At 47.0% G+C, this 19,510-nt stretch overlaps 1 protein-coding gene and 1 long non-coding RNA gene across 3 annotated transcripts in view; both read right to left on the bottom strand.

Moving 5' to 3' along the window:
* Positions 1-10,894, bottom strand: part of LOC135264747 (coronin-1C-A) — a 54,799-nt gene extending 43,905 nt beyond the window's left edge. The window contains exon 1 of one of the 2 annotated variants that reach the window (XM_064353570.1): positions 7,893-10,894. In XM_064353570.1, the coding sequence (XP_064209640.1) occupies positions 7,893-10,800 (2,908 nt within the window). In that variant the 5' untranslated portion in view covers positions 10,801-10,894. Of the gene's footprint in view, positions 1-3,715; positions 3,879-7,892 lie in introns of those variants that run through there. The other variant, XM_064353572.1, reaches the window with a different exon arrangement.
* Positions 10,895-17,337: 6,443 nt separating this feature from the next.
* LOC135264746 (uncharacterized) lies at positions 17,338-19,366 on the bottom strand. Its single transcript, XR_010332793.1, has 2 exons — positions 18,794-19,366; positions 17,338-18,564 (listed from the first exon to the last, which is right to left on the bottom strand). It is a non-coding gene; the product is annotated as an uncharacterized LOC135264746 (long non-coding RNA).
* Positions 19,367-19,510: the final 144 nt, after the last annotated feature.

Raw genomic sequence — 19,510 nt, 5'->3', positions numbered from 1 at the left:
GCTAGGCCTGCATCGTTTTCCTCTTCATGTTAAAAGATCCTTACGTCACAAGACAGTCAGGCTAAAGGACACCCCCTTCTCTTTTACCCCCCCCCCCAAATCTGTAATGGTCAGAGCGGTGGCCGATTTCACCAGATGTTCTCAGCAGTGAAATTTTGTACATTTTTTTTTTTTTTTTTTTTTTAAAGCACTTTGGCTCGCATTTTTGCAGACCCACAGGGTATTGCGTTACAGAGTAGTGAGAAGGCCGGGGGCACGGGCCTACAGCTGCCCCTAAGGCCGAGCACCATAAAGCGCATTCCCACAGCAACAAGAATTACAGAATTTCTGTTGTTAAGGCCTTTTAATACTTAAATATTTTGAGCTACTGCAGGTCGTGTTGCCTGTTCTTTAAACCCAGGCCACCCGTCAACCAAAAAAAAAAAAAAAGCCAAGAACCTGTTCAGTCCTAATTTCATAATTCTCTTAAACCATCCCAGTGGCACCAGTGTTATCATTTTTTTCAGTCTGACACACTGTGCTACAGACTGTAAAGAAAGGGATCAGGCATTCCTGTTCAGATTTGGACACTGCTGGACGAGTTTAATTATTCATGCTGTAGTAGATGAGCCCTGGGTTAGTCTGAATTCCTCTAACAATCTTCAAACATCCGAAGTTTCCCTTTAAAGGTCAGGGAGCAAAAGGGGTGGGGGCGGGGGCGCTGGGGATTGGGGGTGGGGGGGGAGAGACCTTTCGGAGTCCATGGACATACTGGAGGCAAACAAAACTGAACGTGATCTCGGGAACCGAGAAGCGACCAGATATGCAAAGAGATTCAAATTCCGCTCCACGCTGAAGAGCCATCGCAGATTGCAGAGATGCAGCCCACCTTTCACACACAAAGAATGCGAGGCATTCGCTATGGAGGAATGCAATCTGTGGTAAAATCATAAATACTGGGGGTGAAGTCGCAGGAATTCGCAGCTTCCAAACGGATGCCCCAAATCCTGCGAGCTGGCACAAGAACCCCTCTCTGCTTGCGTTTTCCGCTCCACAAACCCCCAGACTGCCCAGCAGACAGATCCCTACATATCACGGCTAATTTCACCAAGCACCCTCCCTGACCCATTTCTCACGTGGCAACAGACCGTGGCGCTACCACGGCGCGTCTGCAACGGAGCCGGACAAACGTTGCCAGGATTCATCTCTTACGGCAGCCCCAACCAGGCGTGTCAGGGCCAGTGCCAGCGCCCAACTAACCCAGCCTGTAGCCACACTTCCTGCTGGCAAGGAAAAGCCATAAATGGAATAGCTTGTTGGAAGAGAATATACTTATAACTATAAATATATCCCCCCCATCCAACCAGTTTTTCACACAGGTAAACTTTGGAGTGGACTGTCCCACCTCACAGAGGAACAGAAACTCACTAAATCGCAAATGCAGACAGACTGAAGACTCGTAAACTTTGGCAATCACCACTCATGTAAGTGCTGTTTTAAGTATGCCGTCAGCATTCAATCATCCACCGAGAGCACGCGGCGACAGACACGTCATGCATCCGCGAAAACCAGCCCTGTCCAACGGGTCCTCCTCTCGAATTCTCACAGATCGAGAGCATTAACACTACGTCAAAGAACAAATTAGCCGTGGTGTTCAAAGAAACACCATATCCCACAATGCACTGCCCAAACGCAAATCTGAACTCAATCAACCTCAGTCACTTGACATTGGGTGATGCCAATTGTTCTACAAGTACAGAACTTTAGAGTAGTCCTGGGCCATCATAAAATTACGTCATGAAAAACTGACCAAGAGGCTGCGTGAGGTATTGTTTTTTGCCCAGTGCATGAAAATGAACAGTTGGCCATCATATTAACAAACAAAAACATAACTAGTGTATGTCATCTAACCCATAACCGCCAAATAAAACTAACCAAATGCAAAATGGAACCGCAGCCGTTAAAAAGGACTGACCAACAGCATAGGTAAGTCTGCTTTCCGTGCAAATATGACCTAGCTAAGCGTATAGATATAAACATCCGCGAGGTTGCGTGGGGTCACCACCGCCACCAAACTCGTTTGATTTTGCAAGGGAAGCATACTTACTGGACATAGCACACTCAACTTTTTTTAAATAACCGTAGTGTACTGCTGCATGTTATGGATGACAGCGAAGAAACTAGGGGGTGGTCAATGATTAGCCAAGCCGCTCTTAAAACGCCACATGCGAAGTGTACAGTACGTCATTTACTTCCTAGCATTTGCTCCCAGTCCATTCCATACGTGACCCTTTTTCGTTTCCGCGCCGGCGTGCTACAATGCCCGGCCTGACATTTTGTTAATGGACAGCATTACACACAGAAGCCAAACTCATCACGGTTCTCGATCGGCGTAAAGTCTATTTACACGCGTCATTTGGCCGAGTGGACTTCATAATTTGTCACCAGTCACGTAATGTTCACTACTTTCCGCTCGCCGTAGTACCGTGCCAGAAGCGCAACAGCGAATGGTATGGGCAGCTCTCGGTAGCTATTTTCTTCGCGATATTATTTTATGAAAGACTGTACAATTCATTGCATCGAGTATACCAAATCCATTCGAATTATTTCACCTCAAAAAACAAAGGAATGAAATTCAGAATGGATTACATAACCGTTTTCCACTGTCAGACACACCTCTGGACACGAGCATGTGGTGCATTAACAACCAACAAATAAGGACAAGGTGGCAGGCTGATTATCTTTATAACTTGGATTACCTGCTCATATTATCACACCCCGAATAAAATATGACCTGAATATGATTTGCCTTGTAGGCTACGTCAAGTCTCGTGCAGATAAATTGATTTTGAGCTAGTTGGCGACCATTAATTCACTCCACATAATGAAATGCAGCGCTTGATTTTCTCTGAGAAACTCAGTTAGACCGGCGATATTCGCCACATTGTAACAGCACTGTGGAAAGCATAGCCACATTTGTTATAACTTTCTCTCTGGATTTGAGTTTCCCGGATTAACCCGAATTCATAGCACAGTCTTAACGAGTTATCTGGCTTGGTAGCTAGTAGTTGCAGGCTCGATGACGGACGAGTCCACACAGGACAGAAAGACAATGTAGTACCAAGCAAGCCAGTGTTTGCTAACCAGCTTTGCGGTTCAAAATAGTTCCGTGGGACTGTTGCAATCCCTCGTTTCCGCAGCGAGCTATTGAGCTGAACCTGGCCAGGTTTCCAGAAGTAACAAACTAGCTACGTCGCAAACTGGCTGAGCGGCAGCACAGAAAGGAATAGAAAACACACTGCCTGCCCACTCACTGGCGTCTGTGTGCGAGCCAACACCTTTACCCGGTATTCAGATGGACAAGCCCTAGCTCATTTTCTCACTACAAATCCGAACTCCCCAAGTGCTGATCGAATTCCTGGCACTAGCTATATGGTCAGCCCATCTGAAATGAGCGTAGCGAACACGCTGGATTTCCAACAACCCAGAAGGAAAAGTACATGCATCCAAGGCTTCATATGCTACGTACTGCTACCATGAAAACCCTCAAAACGCTCTCATTTGGCAGCTGTAAAAGCTTCGATGCTCAGAACTGAACTGCTGGTTCACTAGCTTAGCATGCTAGCCCATCTTTCTGTGAAACCCAAGAAAAAAAATCACTGGGCATGCCACATGCCTCCAAATCGATCCAAGATATATTTGAAATCCAGTCGTAAAATCAGACGTCAATCCTTACCTCCTCAATCAATGTAAAATATCCCCGATGAACAGTGTAAATAATTTAAAATAGTATTTCTCCTGCTGATGATTTATCCGCTCGTTTCCTCCCTGCCGCAGCCGCTGGTAGCTAGCTAATTCGCCTGTTCTTTTTTCCAGATCCCTGGCACGAACGCACCGGAAGCTACGCCCTGGCTCTTCCCCGCCTCCACGTGCCTGAACGAAACACGTTCGGAATTTTGGTGAGCAGCAGCTAGGAGCGCCAATCACGCGTCCCTACGACGCGCCACATCCAACCCTTGAAAACGAAAGGCGGGTGTTGAAATAATACAAGGAAGAATGGCCATAGCGTTGGTCAGCGTCCGTGTGAAACGCTAATGAGCAGTGATGTCCTGTCTTCCTTTCGATCAAAAGTCGTGTCAAGCTGGTTCTTATGGGTGTTGAATTGACACGGAAGGGATTCTATTATTAGGTACTGTCTAATTGTGTTTACTTTGCTAATAGCATGAATTAACATTAGACCACTCGTTCATGGACTAATTATAAAGCTTGCGTGCCATGTAACTGCACGCAAATAATGAAAAGCGACTGAAGTACTTTGTATACACATTTCAAGGTAGTGATATTTACGTCGTAAACAAGCACTGAGCACAAGCAAATGGCCTGTAATCTGCCGTTTTTGTCCATACTCTGTCCCCAAGCACCCGTGGGAATTCCTCGACCCCTGGTTTGGGTAGCCTACATGCTTCAGCTTGTCTGGCATATTTGACCTGCTCTTGTACACGTTGCTGCATTCTTACCGGTGAAACGTCCTCTCAAAGTGCAGTACCTTTTGCCTTATGGAAACACAGAGCTAAGGCGAATAAAGGCGTCTTTTACAAAAATCAAAAAATCATATGTTTATGGGAAGGTCACGTGCGCAAAAAAACCAGACAGGTAGTGACGCACTGTTTGGAACTCTGGAAGGTGTATAAAACGTGTATAAACCAATTTAGAAACGTGACTCACTCAAATGATTGCCCTCCCATAGCCTCGCCGATTTTTACCCAAATTAGGAAATGGTAGGGTAAAAAAACCAGAGTAAACTGTCTACATTTTTTAACTTAGAATTTCCAACAAAATAAAATACATTTTTGCACAAGCCACCAAAACAGATGGCATTTACTCAGTTGAGGTTAGGAAAAATAGGTGAATGCATGCATTTGTTTTTACCTTGGATATATTTTAAGCCAATGACCTCAGGAGAGGGCGGTGTGGGTTCATAGAAACAAATATTTAAACCTAATGGAAACTGTACCTTGCTCTTTTTGTGACCTAAACCAAGTTCTATAATACCTGTGATGTTCAGGATATTGTCACTAGTCCCTCATATGCCCCAATATGGTTGTGGAACAAAGTGCTGGTGATTAAAAAAAAAAAAAAATTAAAAAAAGAGTTCCAGTTTTAAACACTGTTTTGGTAAGATATTATCACTTTGTTTTTCCTATTGCTCGTGGTTAGTTTCTTTTGAGAGTCTGCAAGCCTATCGATGAACGTTTCCCAAGATTTAGAAAATGTGTACATTTTTAATCCAGCATAAATCAAAGTCTGTGAGCAAGACTGAGAAACCACTGAAATGGTTTCACTCTGAGAAAACGCAATGCTGCTATATAGCCTATGTGCAGAAATTGTCCTGAGATGGTTGGTTTTTCAAGCATCTGTCTTTAAATTATTTCTTCTAAGCTCTGCCTTCACACAATCTATTGTAGAAATTAGAGGTTTACTGGTAATTAGTCATCAGAAATGTGTACATATTCTTCCAAGTAATATTCCATACATTAAATATAATTTTATAAACTTAATTAACTGAAAAATGAATAATATAAATGTTTTAAATGGCCCTTCCAATGTTTAGAAGCAAGTTTACATATAAAAATATATATGAAGTTTGCATAATAATATGTATGAGGTGAAATTCTATTGCAGTCAGATGTGGTTTCAAACAACAGTTTTAGCACTTCGTTTGTTCATAAGGCGATGTCTGTGACTATTTAGTGCTGTTTTGTATTTGAAAATGATTCATCATTGCACTTCCCTTATTGTTATTGCTGCTCACGAATTATTCATGCACGAGATGATTATTCATGTTTGCACAGTAACGTGCTGTTGTGCTGTGACGTGCTGCCCTTATCAAAATGCCGTTTTTACGTTTGCCACAAGGTGGAGCCATTTTTAGTTTTATTTATGCATATAATTTTTATAATTTGTCTTAACAATGAAACCATGAACTGTTATACATAATTAGCGTTGAGTTTGACCGCGTGCATCTTGAATTTCTGCCCACACGTGCGTTGAGATAAACGGCAAACACAAATATAAACGAGTATATGGAAACCTAGTTTATTGCCAAAATTGTAGAATCTGTCTATTTGGTGTCCTCGTTCAGACCTCAGGGAGCATAAGGAAAATAAATGTGTCACCATCCATTCTCAGTCAAACATTCAGAGATGAGCCAGAGCAACGATGTGTTGGGATAATAATGGGGGGTTTGAAAGGAATTTAAGAAAAGGAACTGCATAATTTCTACAGTTGAGCTGAGAGGACTGATTGATTCATCAGTACATTCTTCCATTTTGAGAAGCCCTGCCTCAGAGGTATCGAGCAATTTTCACTGCGAGCCTGCAGCTCACTATCAATGCTCTTTCTGCTAGTAAACTCCTCTCGTGTAAATCAAGAAGGGAAAGTATGTTGCCTGGACACAATTTGCTGCTGTGCAGTCTAGGTTTAAGTGCCTCTGACGCTTGAGGAGAACAGCATTATCATCAATACTGAAAACCGTTGGCTAATACAGACCCCTTGGGGAAGTCCTTTAAGATCGGAAAGCTAATATAAAAGAAGTCTGTGAGCATTAATGCAGAATTTTATCAAAGCGACTGAGTCACGGTATGGAGTTGTCCAGGATTTCTAAGGCCGTGGTCACATAGCGAGAGAAATTTAGTGTAACCGCCGCAGTTCCTAACCGAGCAGAACACAATGGAGGCCGTGCTCAACAGTTTAAAGTAGTTTAAACGTCAGTTTGAAACACTCACGAACCATGAAATAATGACACTGGGGCCAGGAAGAGCCAGAGACAGGACAGCAGTACATGCAAGCATCCATTCCTTTGCCTCCCAGCTGAGGCGAATGTGATTGATCACATAGGCTGGCCCAGGTCATTCAGACAGCCACGACCTCCCCTTTCTTTATTTTATTTTTTAAGTGTGTGTGTGTCAGTATGTGCCCATGCATGCATGTGTGAGAGAGAAAAAGAGACACTTCTGTTGACAACAGTTTTTCTCTCAGGAACCTTATACATTTCTTGTGATTCATCAGTATAATGCTTGCATGTCTTGACCTAAAAATGGTAACTTACCCAATGTACTTGCTTATGTGATTGTTTATTGTTGATGATGACACTGCAGAACAGCTGTGTAGTTCACTTATATTTACAGATATGTCCACCCGGCTATATCACATTACTCAAGAATGCAGAATAGAAGACTCACTGACAAGGAGTCATTATACTCATGCGGTAGTATCTCTTTCTGAAAAAAATATCACAACAGTGAACCACGTCATGTGTAGGTAAAACCATTTTATGTGTCAGTAAGATGAATTAAAATCAATTAACCGTTTTTGTTTGCAGTTTGGTGAAAAAGTGACTGTTTCCCAGTTGCCTGCAGCATCCTGGAGTTAGATTTCACAAGATGCTCTGCCCTGAAAATTGCCTCTACCTGAAGAATGGCCCTAGGTTATGATTATTCATGCTTATCTCGTGTCAACCAATAAGAAGGCGAAAAATAAAAACTGGCTGACTTTCAATCAACTTCAGTCCTTAACTTTGACTGACAAAAGCAAGAATTATTGTTTTTCTTCAAAAATAAAGTTTGGTGAGGTCAGTAATCACCAAAACCAATCTGCCAAGTTAGACTAATCTTGACTGAATACAGGCCACTGTTTTTCATTTATATTGTATCGACACGCTCCATAATGCCAATTATAATTGTTCACCTTTTCTGTTGTTTCAGGTTCACTCATTATTTTTATTTTCGTTGGTTCTACTTTGAAGTGTAACCTTTTAAATGGTCTCTATTCATCTTTTCTACTTCAAAACAAATAAGTTTGTCATCTCTATTAATCTTTCATGGAATGCCTTAGGAATGCAAGGCGTGCCTTACCTTTTTTTACCGAGGGCTTCCTCTCGGGCGCTTTTTCCGGAGACTTCTTGGGAACGTCGAAGGCCTTCTTCATCTGCGCTACCTTCACTGACTGCCCCTGCTCGAGCGCTCCGTCCGGCTTCGCCTCGGGCCTCTTCGCCCTGTCCTGCTGCTTGATGTTCTCGTGCATCTGAATGGTCTCCTTTATGAGCTCGGAGACGGGCCTGGTTCTCGTGGCCTCCTGGGACGTTTCTCTCCCCGGAGCGGAGCCCTGGCCCGACTGGACCCCCCGTTTCTTTTCGGCGTCGCTCGGCGACGACGCCCCCGAGTTCCCGTCCCGTCGACTGTTGAGTTTTTCGGCTCTTTCGTTCTGCTCGTCTTCAGGCTGCGGGCGATGTTCCGAAATATTCCTTCCACTCCCGGGCGGAACTTGTGGGACAGCCTTTCCGTTAGCGTGTGGATTCACAGGTGACCGAGGATCATCTACTTCATCGCCCTTCTCCGTTGAGGACGCTGAATGTGCGGCTCCCGGGGGCGACGTTGTGTCTTCCTGAGGATGATCCTTGGTTGTCTCTGGGAGAGAGACGTGAGCGGTGGCACGACTCTGCTTTTCGTCCGTCAGCAATTCTGGGGGTCTCTCGCTTCTCTGGTTCTCTTTGGGAGTTTGTGGGTGTGGAGAAGCGGCCTCTGCTATGGAAATGGAGGAAGACACAACGGCTCCTCCATCACCCTTACCCCCGAAGGCAGGGCTGTCCTGGTCAGATGGACTAGGATGGGCTTCCTCTGGGAAGGCCTCTGTTAATGGTTGTGACCCGCTCTCTATCTTTCCCATTTTTTGTGTCGACGCAACAGAGTCCGTCACATAAATTTCTGAATTCTGAGAATGCGCAACATCTGTATTTGAGATGTTAAGTGCTTTGGTTTGATACTCTGGGAAGACTTTGCTCTTTGGTGATGGACAGGCAAACTCAGTGTCACTATCAGACATTTCTTCCAACTGCGTACCTGCAGTCTGTTTTTGTTGGTGGTCATCATTATTGCTTTGCAAAGAGTCCACTGGACTCTGTGTAAATACAGAGGTAGACAGCATCTTTCCACCGATGTAATTGCTCCCCGAGCCATCTTTGTTCAAATCATATAGATTCAGCGTTGTAATATCTGTGACGAGATTTGACGATGCAACCTCTCCTGTCTTTGCCCCGTGTAGAAGGGGATCCGCCCCTTGTCTCTGCTTGCCTGCAGCATGCAGGTGGTCCTCAGAAATGGCCAGTGCCTCAGACAGTGCTGTTTCTGAAGGAGGCGGGGCGGCCTCCGCTCTGTTTCGCTGCATTCTCATGACGACGGCTTCTTTGAACAGATCGTCCATAAATGGCGCCTCTGACCTGGAAGAATCTGATGCTTCTGCCATTTTCTCAGGGTTGGTGTCGGCTCTGTGGTTGGCGACACCCCCTGTTGCGCCACCCCATGGCTTTTCCTCAGCATTCAGTGTGGAATTCCGCCCTGATGGCTCACAGTCTTTGTGGTTTGTGGGAGTCAGCGCGGCCGATTGTCCGAGCTGAAGTTCTTCTGACGCGTTCGCGGAGGGAGGCGCGGTCGATCCGGCGTCAGCATTGCTCCACAAAGAGTCAGCTTGGTCAAAGTTCATTGGCCTCATTACACGTGACATTGAATCTTTGCATATATTTTGTGTGTCCTCACCAGGAGGACCGACCTCCATCACAACAGGTATTGTTTCAGTGGTTTTATCATTTTCTTGTACAGTTGTTTCAGACTCTGTCTCTTTCTTTTGGATGACTGATGATGAACATCCAACATCTGCCAATTGAGGTATCTCTGTAGCTAATATGTCATTTTCATTCTTGGGGTCTCTTTCTGTATCAGGTGAGCATGAGTAAACAGGATTGTCATGAATTAGATCTCTATGCTGAACACCTGCAGACATCTCTGCATGCTCATTATCTCTGAGGCACGATGGAAGCATCCTGTTAGAGTCGGTTTCTTTCAGTGAGGTATGTGTGAATGAAATCGCACCGTCAGCGTTTTCCTCTGAGCTGGGACAGTCCTGTTCAGGTGGGTTTACAGTTGTGTTTCCTGTCACGTGGTCAGATGCGGTGTTCCTGCTTGTCTTTGCATCGTCTTGCTCTGTTGCAGCTCCATGCAGCTGAGGTTCTACAAAGTCTTCCTGTAGATGTTTGGAAGCAGCGGCCTCGTCCACAACATGAGGAGCTTGGAGACCTTCCGCTGAAGAATGCATTTGTGTTATCTGCTGGGCACCCTTACTTTCGTCAACAGAAAGCTTGTGAATATCCACATGACAGGACTGTTCCCCCTGAGGAAATTCTGTGGCGCATGTATCCTGGTGCGAACTCCGAGCCTCAGCTTCAGCTCCCAGCAAACCTTGGAACTCTTTAAATGTATGATAATCTTGGGGCCTAGTTGCCCCCGTTTCTGCCTGAGCGTCGACCTCCAGGGTTTCCTGTGAGGACTTGAGGTGCCTGGCCTCCCTCTCTTTCGGATGTTGGATGGTAAATACAGCAGCTTCCTGCCGTGGATCAGGAAACGTGCAGACCTTCCCTCCGGTGGTCTCTGTTATCGCACCAGGAGACAGGTCCCGGTCTCTTCCTCCTTCCGCCGGTACGTTGGCACCGCCGTCCTCGCGGGTCCCCATTTTAGGTGACGGGTTCCTCAAGGACACTTCGATCTCAGACGTGTGGATCGCGTGCTGGGAGCTGGTTTCCTTCCGAGCCGCCTCCTCTTCACGGAGCTCAAGCTCCTCCTGGCCCGGCTCCGCAGAGTGCCCCCCCACAGAGTCTAAACTGCCGGCTCGTTCTGCGAGCGGGTCTGAAGTCGTGTCCCCTGTATCGGTTCGGCAGTCGCCGTCCAGACTCTCTCGCCGGTGAGACGCTTCTCCCCCGAGTAGATGTTCCATTTCGCCCCGGGCCTGGCTCCCTGAAGCAGCTGAAGCAGCACCTTCTTTGGTCACGGTCCGGGCTGAGTGCGGCGGGCGCGAGCTGAACTCTCCGCTCCCTGCGCTCCGCGGTGGATACTGCCTCGTCTCCGGCAGCCGCTGAGTCACAGGAACCGCCCCGCCTTCCCCGTCTCCTCCTCCTCCTCCTCCCTCGTTGCTCGCCCCCCCGGGGGCGGGGGGGCTCTCTCTGACGCCGCCGCCGCGGCAGCCGTCCCTCGCATCGCTCTCTGGCGCAGGTGCCGCCGGCTCCCCTTCTGGGCCGGCCTCCAAGTCCGCGGCGCCTGTTTCCGCGGGATCCTCCCTCCTGACTCCGCCGGTCTCTCTACTGCGGCCCCCTCCCTGCGCGGCTTCCTCGATACCGCCGTCGCCAGGGTTACCAGAGGCCGAGCTGAGACGCCTTCCTGCCACACTGCCATCTGCCCCTTCTGCCCCCTCTGCCCCCGGGCTCCCCTCTCCCGTGGGCTTGTCTTGCTTTTGCCCCATCGTAGCCTGTGGAAACAGAGATAGTGAGATTGCGTTAGCCTTCCCGCTGAAGCCGCCTGCTCCTGATGATGCTATGAGTTTGGCATGCCAGTCCGGCAGTGTTTATCTGACATAGGACTCTGTGCCCTGTTCTCCCACAGCTGCTTCTCTCTCTTTCCCCCTCTCCCTCTCTCCCTCTCTTTCTCTCTCTCTATCTCTCTCACTCTCTCTCTGCCTCCCCCCCCCCTTTCTCTCTCTCCCTCTCCCCACACTGGGGTCTGTAATTAAAAGCTGTCACAGTACATCACTGAACTCAGTCAGGAAGTGGGTAAGTGAGTAACAGGTTAGTCATCAGGTAAGATATAAAGGAAGAATCTGGGGGACTTCCAGCGTTCACAGAAAATTGTTTCTGGTAAATAACTCCTACTGATTGTTCTTCAGAGGTAACTTATCAAGATCTGGAACTCGTTGGGATTGAGAACTGGCATTGTCTCGGTTGTTTATATTTGTCTCCGCGAAAGTGGAAACACAGAGAACCTGCCAAAGTCTAGGAGGCCTTGCATCTCTCTCAGATAGTCCTCTCGTCTTGTGACCACTTTTAAACCCACCAGCTGTTGTCTTCGTTTGCTAACGACCTCCACAGGGGAGGACGTTAATTGGAATCACAAGGTTTGTGCTCAGAGCAGTTTCGCTCGAGTCTCTCTTTTGGAGAGCTGAACTGATCTAGAGATTTATCTCTGGCTTTAAGCGCCAATGGGAGGGTCTGGTGAAGCCTCATACAAATGGATATTGGCTACAGTGAAAGAGAAAATGATGTTCACACCCTATGTGTCTATTCCTGCCCAATAAAAGATTATATATTACTGTACATATGGGTTTATTCGTAATAAATTAAGACAAACATTTGGATCTTTGATTGTTTATCTTGACTCACTTCAGGCGTTACTTATCTCATCCTGTATTTTATCGTAACCGTTATTAAGAACGTTATTATGAAATCGTTTTATGTTAGAATTTGTTAAAATAGATAATTGTATTGCTGTTCTGCTTCGTCCCATTCAGAAGTGCGTTTCCGCGTTTGTTCCCCAGGAAGGTGCTCAGCACGTTTCACGCATTAAATGGGACGTTTAAAATATTTTTTTTAAAGTTACGTTTCTGCAATTTGGACAGTTTTCTTGAGGGCGCTCGGGACGCCAGAAATTGAATGAGGGCGTAAAGCTCCGTTGGTTTTTTTAGCGCAGGTGAGGATCGTGCCCAGCACTGGCTTCGGTTTGGCTGAACTACAGAACTATTTTTTTTTAAAAGCCCCAGGAACCACAACGCAATTCACCCTTCAAAATAACTGATGCAAATGAAATAAGCAGAATGATTTCACATTCAATGCATATATATTGTACTACTCTAAAATAACTGTATATGTTTAAGAGGTCAGGTAAGTCGTATGAATAATTGCTCAAACTCCACCACGTAATGTGCGTATGAAATATTATCTCTGTCAGCATGTCTCCTTAAATTACGTGATTTCTAATTTAATCCAGTGTCTCTTTTTTTTTTTTTTTTTTACACAGCAAACATTTTTCGATTTTGTTATTCTGGCGTCTTCTTGGCTCAACCGTCGAACATCTTGTCACTGTGCACGCCCGGGGCATTGAAATGTCTGACATCATCGTCCCTCCCTTTTCTCCTTGTCGGTGTCTGGACAGCTGTGCTGGGTTAGATGTATCTAACAGTGCTGTCAGGGTGAATCTATCCAGAAATAATGTTTCCTCTGATAATTCATACGCTTACTGACACATTGCTACATGCAGACTGTGGTGAGGGTTTTTTTTTTTTTTTGTGATTGTCGGATAATGTCTCCTCCCCTTCTGTCTCCTGTGTGTCTATACCCTGCAGATTAGTGTACAGTTCCCAGCAATGATTGTGGACCAGCTGAATGAGCCAATTGAACAACAAGCCTATTTCCTGCCAGAGGCCTCTACATTTCACCCTCCCGACGACGGCTTCCTTATCATGTGATGGCACAAAGCGTTCGCCAGTGACGTACGTTCCCAGAGGAGAAGTTAACGAAACGTCCCGGGGCTGCGTCGAGTAAAATTAGACGCACGCACACAAAGAGGTGGAGAAGTCCAGGTTCGTAAAGTGAAAGTCCTCCCCAGTGTTTTTGTCCACTCGGATTTTTGCACAATTCTTCAGGCAGGATGTAGAACAAAATAGGGAAACCAGCGTCATGAGTTCATGGGCGGATGACATTTTACTTTCTGGACCCCTGGATTTTCCACCTCTGCATACACACACACACACAATTATAATAGCACAATATTCAAATCTGTTCCATCATTTTAAACAGCCTGCTGGAACGGTAAAAGCAGACCAGCTGCCTGTATCACTCCTCCTCAGCAAACGTTATTCCACTCAGACAGCGCTGTCATCTGTCTGTTTGCTGTAGCCTCTCTTCACTTTCAGTAAATGCATGGGGAAAAAAATCATTTAAAGAAAATCCAATGGAGGCCAGCCATCAACATCAATGTGTTTTTGTTTTTTTTTCTCTCCAAGGCTTAATCCAGGTCATGTGAGAGGAGGAACTGAGCTATTCAGCAGCTGTTTATATAATGCCCTGAAAATTTAATTAGCCTCTAGCTCACACTACTGCTCATATTGTAGCGTTTATATGTCTGTGGAGGGCCTCATAATTATATACTATAATACTATAGTACGCAGGGTCATTTGGGTTTAGATAGAAAGCAAACTCCAGTCATCGTACATGGCCTGAAAATTGTTCACATGTTATGTATGTTCAGTACGTCCAACCAAAAACTTTTCCTGGGTTTAAATGTGAGAAACTCCCTGAGCACCAATGAAGGAATGCAATAATCATTAATCCAGTAATCCAGTGAGTTGTTTGGCTCCTGAAAGTCAGTCATACGACCTATCCTGCGCATGATTCTCTGTACGACTCAGCGTGAAGGTTCCATATCCGTAACTGAAACTTTTCGAGCGCGCCCCTCAGTCAGTGAAGAGGAGCCAGCCGGCCATTTTGCAGGCCCCGAACCGCTCCACCTCGGTCACAACCGCCCCTTTGTCCTCCCGTCAGCTCGCGAGCGCCCCGCTTAAGGCGAATCACTTGATCGCCCTGTGCCTGCGTTCCCCCCACACGCAAGAAACCCACAGACGCTCGAACGTCCCAGAGAGGAATCTGCCAGCGAGAACCGCCCGGTAAGGCACCGACCCTTCCTCTCCCGAAAATCCTCACCCGCCTTCGACCCACCAACCCCCCCCCCCCCCCGCCGCCCCCCCCCCCCCCCCGCACTCCCCCAAATTCCTGCAGACCCAACTCAAAAAGGCAAGCAGGGATAAAAACCCAATCCATCACTGCACGAGCCACGGACAGATGCTGTTTTTTTTGAGTCTGTTTTAGTTTGTGTAGAAGCAGGCACTCACCAGTCTGTGTGGATCCCGCAGTCTGACGTTCCGGCTCCCAGCACTATAGAGAGCTCTTGTGTTGGTGAAGCCGTCCTCCCTTCCACTGGGCTGGCAACGTGAGGTTTATACGACTCCGCACTGGTCCCTGTCCTGTGATGTCAGACCTCATTTGCTTAATATAATAAGTGTCTCTCAGCCTCGTTTTACAATTAGAGCAAGGCTGCTCCATTCCACCCCCCCCTCCACCCCCCAACCCCCCCCCCAAGTAAGAGGTTTCATCCCTGTCCAGAGTTGGGATTGAGACTGGAGACTTCTTCTCTCACAGACCAACTGCCAACAGTGATGGCCCAGTTAAAAACATAAGAACGTTCACTCAACCCACCTAGTTGTTGTTACTCATCCAAAGTCACTGTTTTCAGGGTAAGAAAGGCTAAGTACCTCCTGTATAATAAAATATAATTAATAAAATGTATTATTATTATTATTATTATTATTATTATTATTATTATTATCATCATCATCATTGAATTCAGCACGATTCTTGCCAGTACTACATCATATCCTCCTAAACGTGAACACAACCATCTCTGCCAGTGTGATGTCAGGGCAAAACACGTCTCAGCGGCAAAGTTGTCTCCGTTAGCAACAGGTTGGGCTGGCTTTCTGACAGAAATCATCTCGTACCGAGAAAAAAGCCCCATAATCGCATTTGACATGGCTCAGGCTCAGCAGACACTTGGTCAGCAGACGCAGAGATGCGCAGGGGAGGCGCGCTGAATGTGACCTTTGTTTCGGATCTGTGAATAAGGCAAAAAGGACTCCCGGCAGTCTGCTAGGAGACGGACCTGTACAGCTGAGCCGAGGACGAGGGTGAGACGGGGGCGGGGCGGGGGGCGGGGGGGGGGGCGGGGGGGGCGAGGTGTGGAGTCTGCTCGGCGAGTTCTCTGTAGGGATACAGGGAGGGCCTGACGCCGCCAGGTCAGACTCGGACCGGCTGGCGGGAGCGTATCTGCGGAATGTCTCCTTCCCAGCGAGCCCTGTTTACGCACAGCTGCTCAATTAGGCCTGGCCAAGTACTTTAAGTGAAATGTTTAAAAGAAGGTATGGGGGGGGCGGGGGCGAGGGGGAGGGTCAGGGGTGGGTAGGGTCAGTTCCTCCCATGTGTGTAGCGCAAGGCCCCAACAATGGTAAACGCAGGCCGTGCCAAAAACCACGGAGAGCTCAAACACACACCCCCCGGGCTGTTTTCCTCCCGGTCTCCACGGAAACACTCCAAACAGGACACTTAACCCTGAGAAGAGTAGGTTCTTATTTTTTTATTTTCAAAATTCTACATCAGTGTTCTAGAACTCCATTTCTTTCAATCACCAGTAGCGACTGTGACATCAGCATTAGAATGTTCAGTTAAGAACATGTTCAGTTAAGAAAGGGGGGGGGGGGCAGGGGCAGAGGGGGGTGGGATTAAAGGGGTCAGCTGGTCGTTTGACGGACGTTTGAAGACCACCAGCGCCTGTCTCCGGATGAGGTGGGTCTGATGCCTCAGGGAGGCCAAACCAGCATCGCCTCTCCCTCCAATCTAAAGCTCTTTGTGGCAGACTGCCCAGCAGGATCCACACCCCAAAATAAAAATTTCTTAATAAGGATAAAAAAAAAGAATTTGCCATCCTCTCCGTTTGCCAATGATAACAGCTTACATCATTATGATCAAGTTTTCCTGTTTCTCCTCTCTCTCCCGCTCACACCCCCCTCATAACCAACATCAACCGAAAAACAGGACCGCCCCAATCCTCCTCCCCCCCCCCCCACGTTCCCTTCTCTCTGCCACTTGGCACGGACACCACTGTAGTCCTAGTGGATCAGAATGTTCTGAATGTTCTAAATATTTCCCAATAAAACATTGCATGAACTCCACGAGCAAAACATTTCAAACGATCGATGGGCATGGCCCAGGGGAGACGGCGCTGGCTGGTGCGGAGTTGCGTTGTGTTGCGTAGCGGTGCATTGTGGGGGCTGCGGACGGAACTCTAAAGTGCGGCACCTGTGACCGAGCGTGTTTATTTATTTATACTTTGCGCCCCTGAGCACCGATTTGGGACCCTTAAAGTGCACCAGCTGATGTCATGCAATGGGACCAGTCGCCAGACATTACATAATCCAGCTGTTGCAGCAGCAGCAGCGGCGGCTAGCCTGCCAAGATGGTGTAATGTCCTCGTGTTACGACTTGCTAACAGTGTTTTTCTGTTACGACGTTACACACGCACGCCGTTAAAATAATCTCTGCACCGTTCCTGTCCGATACAGTCACAGAATGTTCCGGAAGTCCGCTTGGAAAGGAAAATAAACACAAAACACAATTTACAGACACGTTCAGATGCATCTACTCAACTGCGACCAAATTAATATAAAGATATGTGCAGCGGCCACAAGATGACTCCTACTTATTTTAGACGATGAAATGTAGTTTACAACTTGTTAACAAAGAAATGTCCACTTATTTATTACAAATAAATAGATATATGGTAAGCCACACAAATATGGGCCTTGATAATGTTCATAAAAAGTCATGAATGCTACACATTCCACGCTCGGTTCAAAGAAATCGAGTTATGTCGATGGTTGAATGAAAAAAGGTTTATTTTCATAATAAACACATACAGTACATCGTTTTAACAAATGTAAAAAAAAGTGCAATATGCATTCAAACTACAGCAAATGTACAGTACAAAAAAACAAGTTACTGCATACTTAAATATAAAAAGAAGATGGTAACAAAAAAACAGTGAAACATTCTGACAAAAAGGGGAAAAGAAAAAGTCACCATTAATATGATCCTTCGCGTTAAGTTTTTTTTTTCTTCATTCCTGTAAGGACCAACAGAAACGCTGCGGAAGGAGTCTGTCAATAGCGCAATTAGAGACTGGTCAGGCATGTACCAGAGCTGATGAGTTCAGGAAGGACTCATCTCCCCCCCCCCTCTCTTTCTTCCTCATCCTCCTCCTCCTCTCTTTCGCTTTCTGTCCCAGAAGGTGAGATATCCAGGTCTACGACTGCAGGAACCAGGAAGTGAATGTCCAAGCAGTCTGACACTTTCTTGCTCCCAAACCATCCGTTACAGTTATAATATGTGTGGCGCGCATTTTTCAATGAACTACAACCCCCACCCCCCCACCCCCCCAATGGCTTAAGAAAAGAATCAAAATAAAAAAAATGTTAAACAAAAAAAAAAAAAAAAACAACACAACTTTGGTCTTTTCTGATATTTTAGACAGCGTGAAAGAGCTTGGAATCGGACAAACACAATCTGACAACCACGGCTGATGCGTGCACACGATGAAGGGTTCAGAGGGGGGGGGCGGTTCTTTTCCCTACCGGAGAATGCAAGCAAAGGTGAGGGCCCGCACGCCCTACCCGGGGATCCCTCGGCCTTAGCCCCCCGCTGCCCTAACCCCTGCACTGCTCCACAAGACCCAACCAACCGCGTGTGCCACGCCCAATCCCTTTTATGGGAAGGAAGTGCGGTGGGGGGGGGGGGGGGGGCGGGGGCAGGGGGGAGGGGTATACAGATGAGCTCACTCCCCTAAAAATCTGCTAATGCCAGCGACAAAACATGACCGCGTATACACACACACACACACACACACACACACACACAGAGAGAGAGCACAATGCCTAGGGTCTCCTGGGTTAAGGCACTTATGTATAAATATAATACAAAAACAAAATGGTCATGAACAGCTCCAGACATGCAGCGAACTGAGCATCACCAGCAGGGGGGGGGGGGGGCACACAAGCACCTCTCCTAAACACAGACCCTACTGCACACACGGGTTAGTGTTGAGTCACCTCTCCAAAACACAGACCCTACTGCACTACTCGGGTTGTGTTGAGCACCTCTCCTAAACACAGACCCTACTGCACATCTGGGTTAGTGTTGAGTCACCTCTCCTAAAACAGACCTACTGCCACACTGGTAGTGTTACACACCCTAAACAGACCAATGCACTCTGGGTTAGTTGTTAGTCACCATTCCTAAAAACAGACCCACTGCACGCTCGGGTTAGGTGTGAGTCACCTCTCCTAAACACAGACCCTACTGCACACTCGGGTTAGTGTTGAGTCACCTCTCCTAAACACAGACCCTACTGCACACTCGGGTTAGTGTTGAGTCACCTCTCCTAAACACAGACCCTACTGCACACTCGGGTTAGTGTTGAGTCACCTCTCCTAAACACAGACCCTACTGCACACTTGGGTTAGTGTTGAGTCACCTCTCCTAAACACAGACCCTACTGCACACTCGGGTTAGTGTTGAGTCACCTCTCCTAAACACAGACCCTACTGCACACTCGGTTAGTGTTGAGTCACCTCTCCTAAACACAGACCCTACTGCACACTCGGGTTAGTGTTGAGTCACCTCTCCTAAACACAGACCCTACTGCACACTCGGGTTAGTGTTGAGTCACCTCTCCTAAACACAGACCCTACTGCACACTCGGGTTAGTGTTGAGTCACCTCTCCTAAACACAGACCCTACTGCACACTCGGGTTAGTGTTGAGTCACCTCTCCTAAACACAGACCCTACTGCACACTCGGTTAGTGTTGAGTCACCTCTCCTAAACACAGACCCTACTGCACACTCGGTGGTGGTTGTGGAAATCCAGTGGCACTCCGTAACACAGACCCTTGCACACCGTAGTGTGATCAAAAAAGGCGAATCCTCAGCATTGCGGTAAGCTCTCCAAACGCCCCCCATCGTTTACGGTCACGGTTACCGTGACGATACGCTCC

The sequence above is a fragment of the Anguilla rostrata genome, chromosome 10 (assembly GCF_018555375.3).
Source record: "Anguilla rostrata isolate EN2019 chromosome 10, ASM1855537v3, whole genome shotgun sequence".
Lineage (NCBI taxonomy): Eukaryota > Metazoa > Chordata > Actinopteri > Anguilliformes > Anguillidae > Anguilla > Anguilla rostrata.
This window is presented reverse-complemented; position numbering and strand designations above follow the sequence as displayed.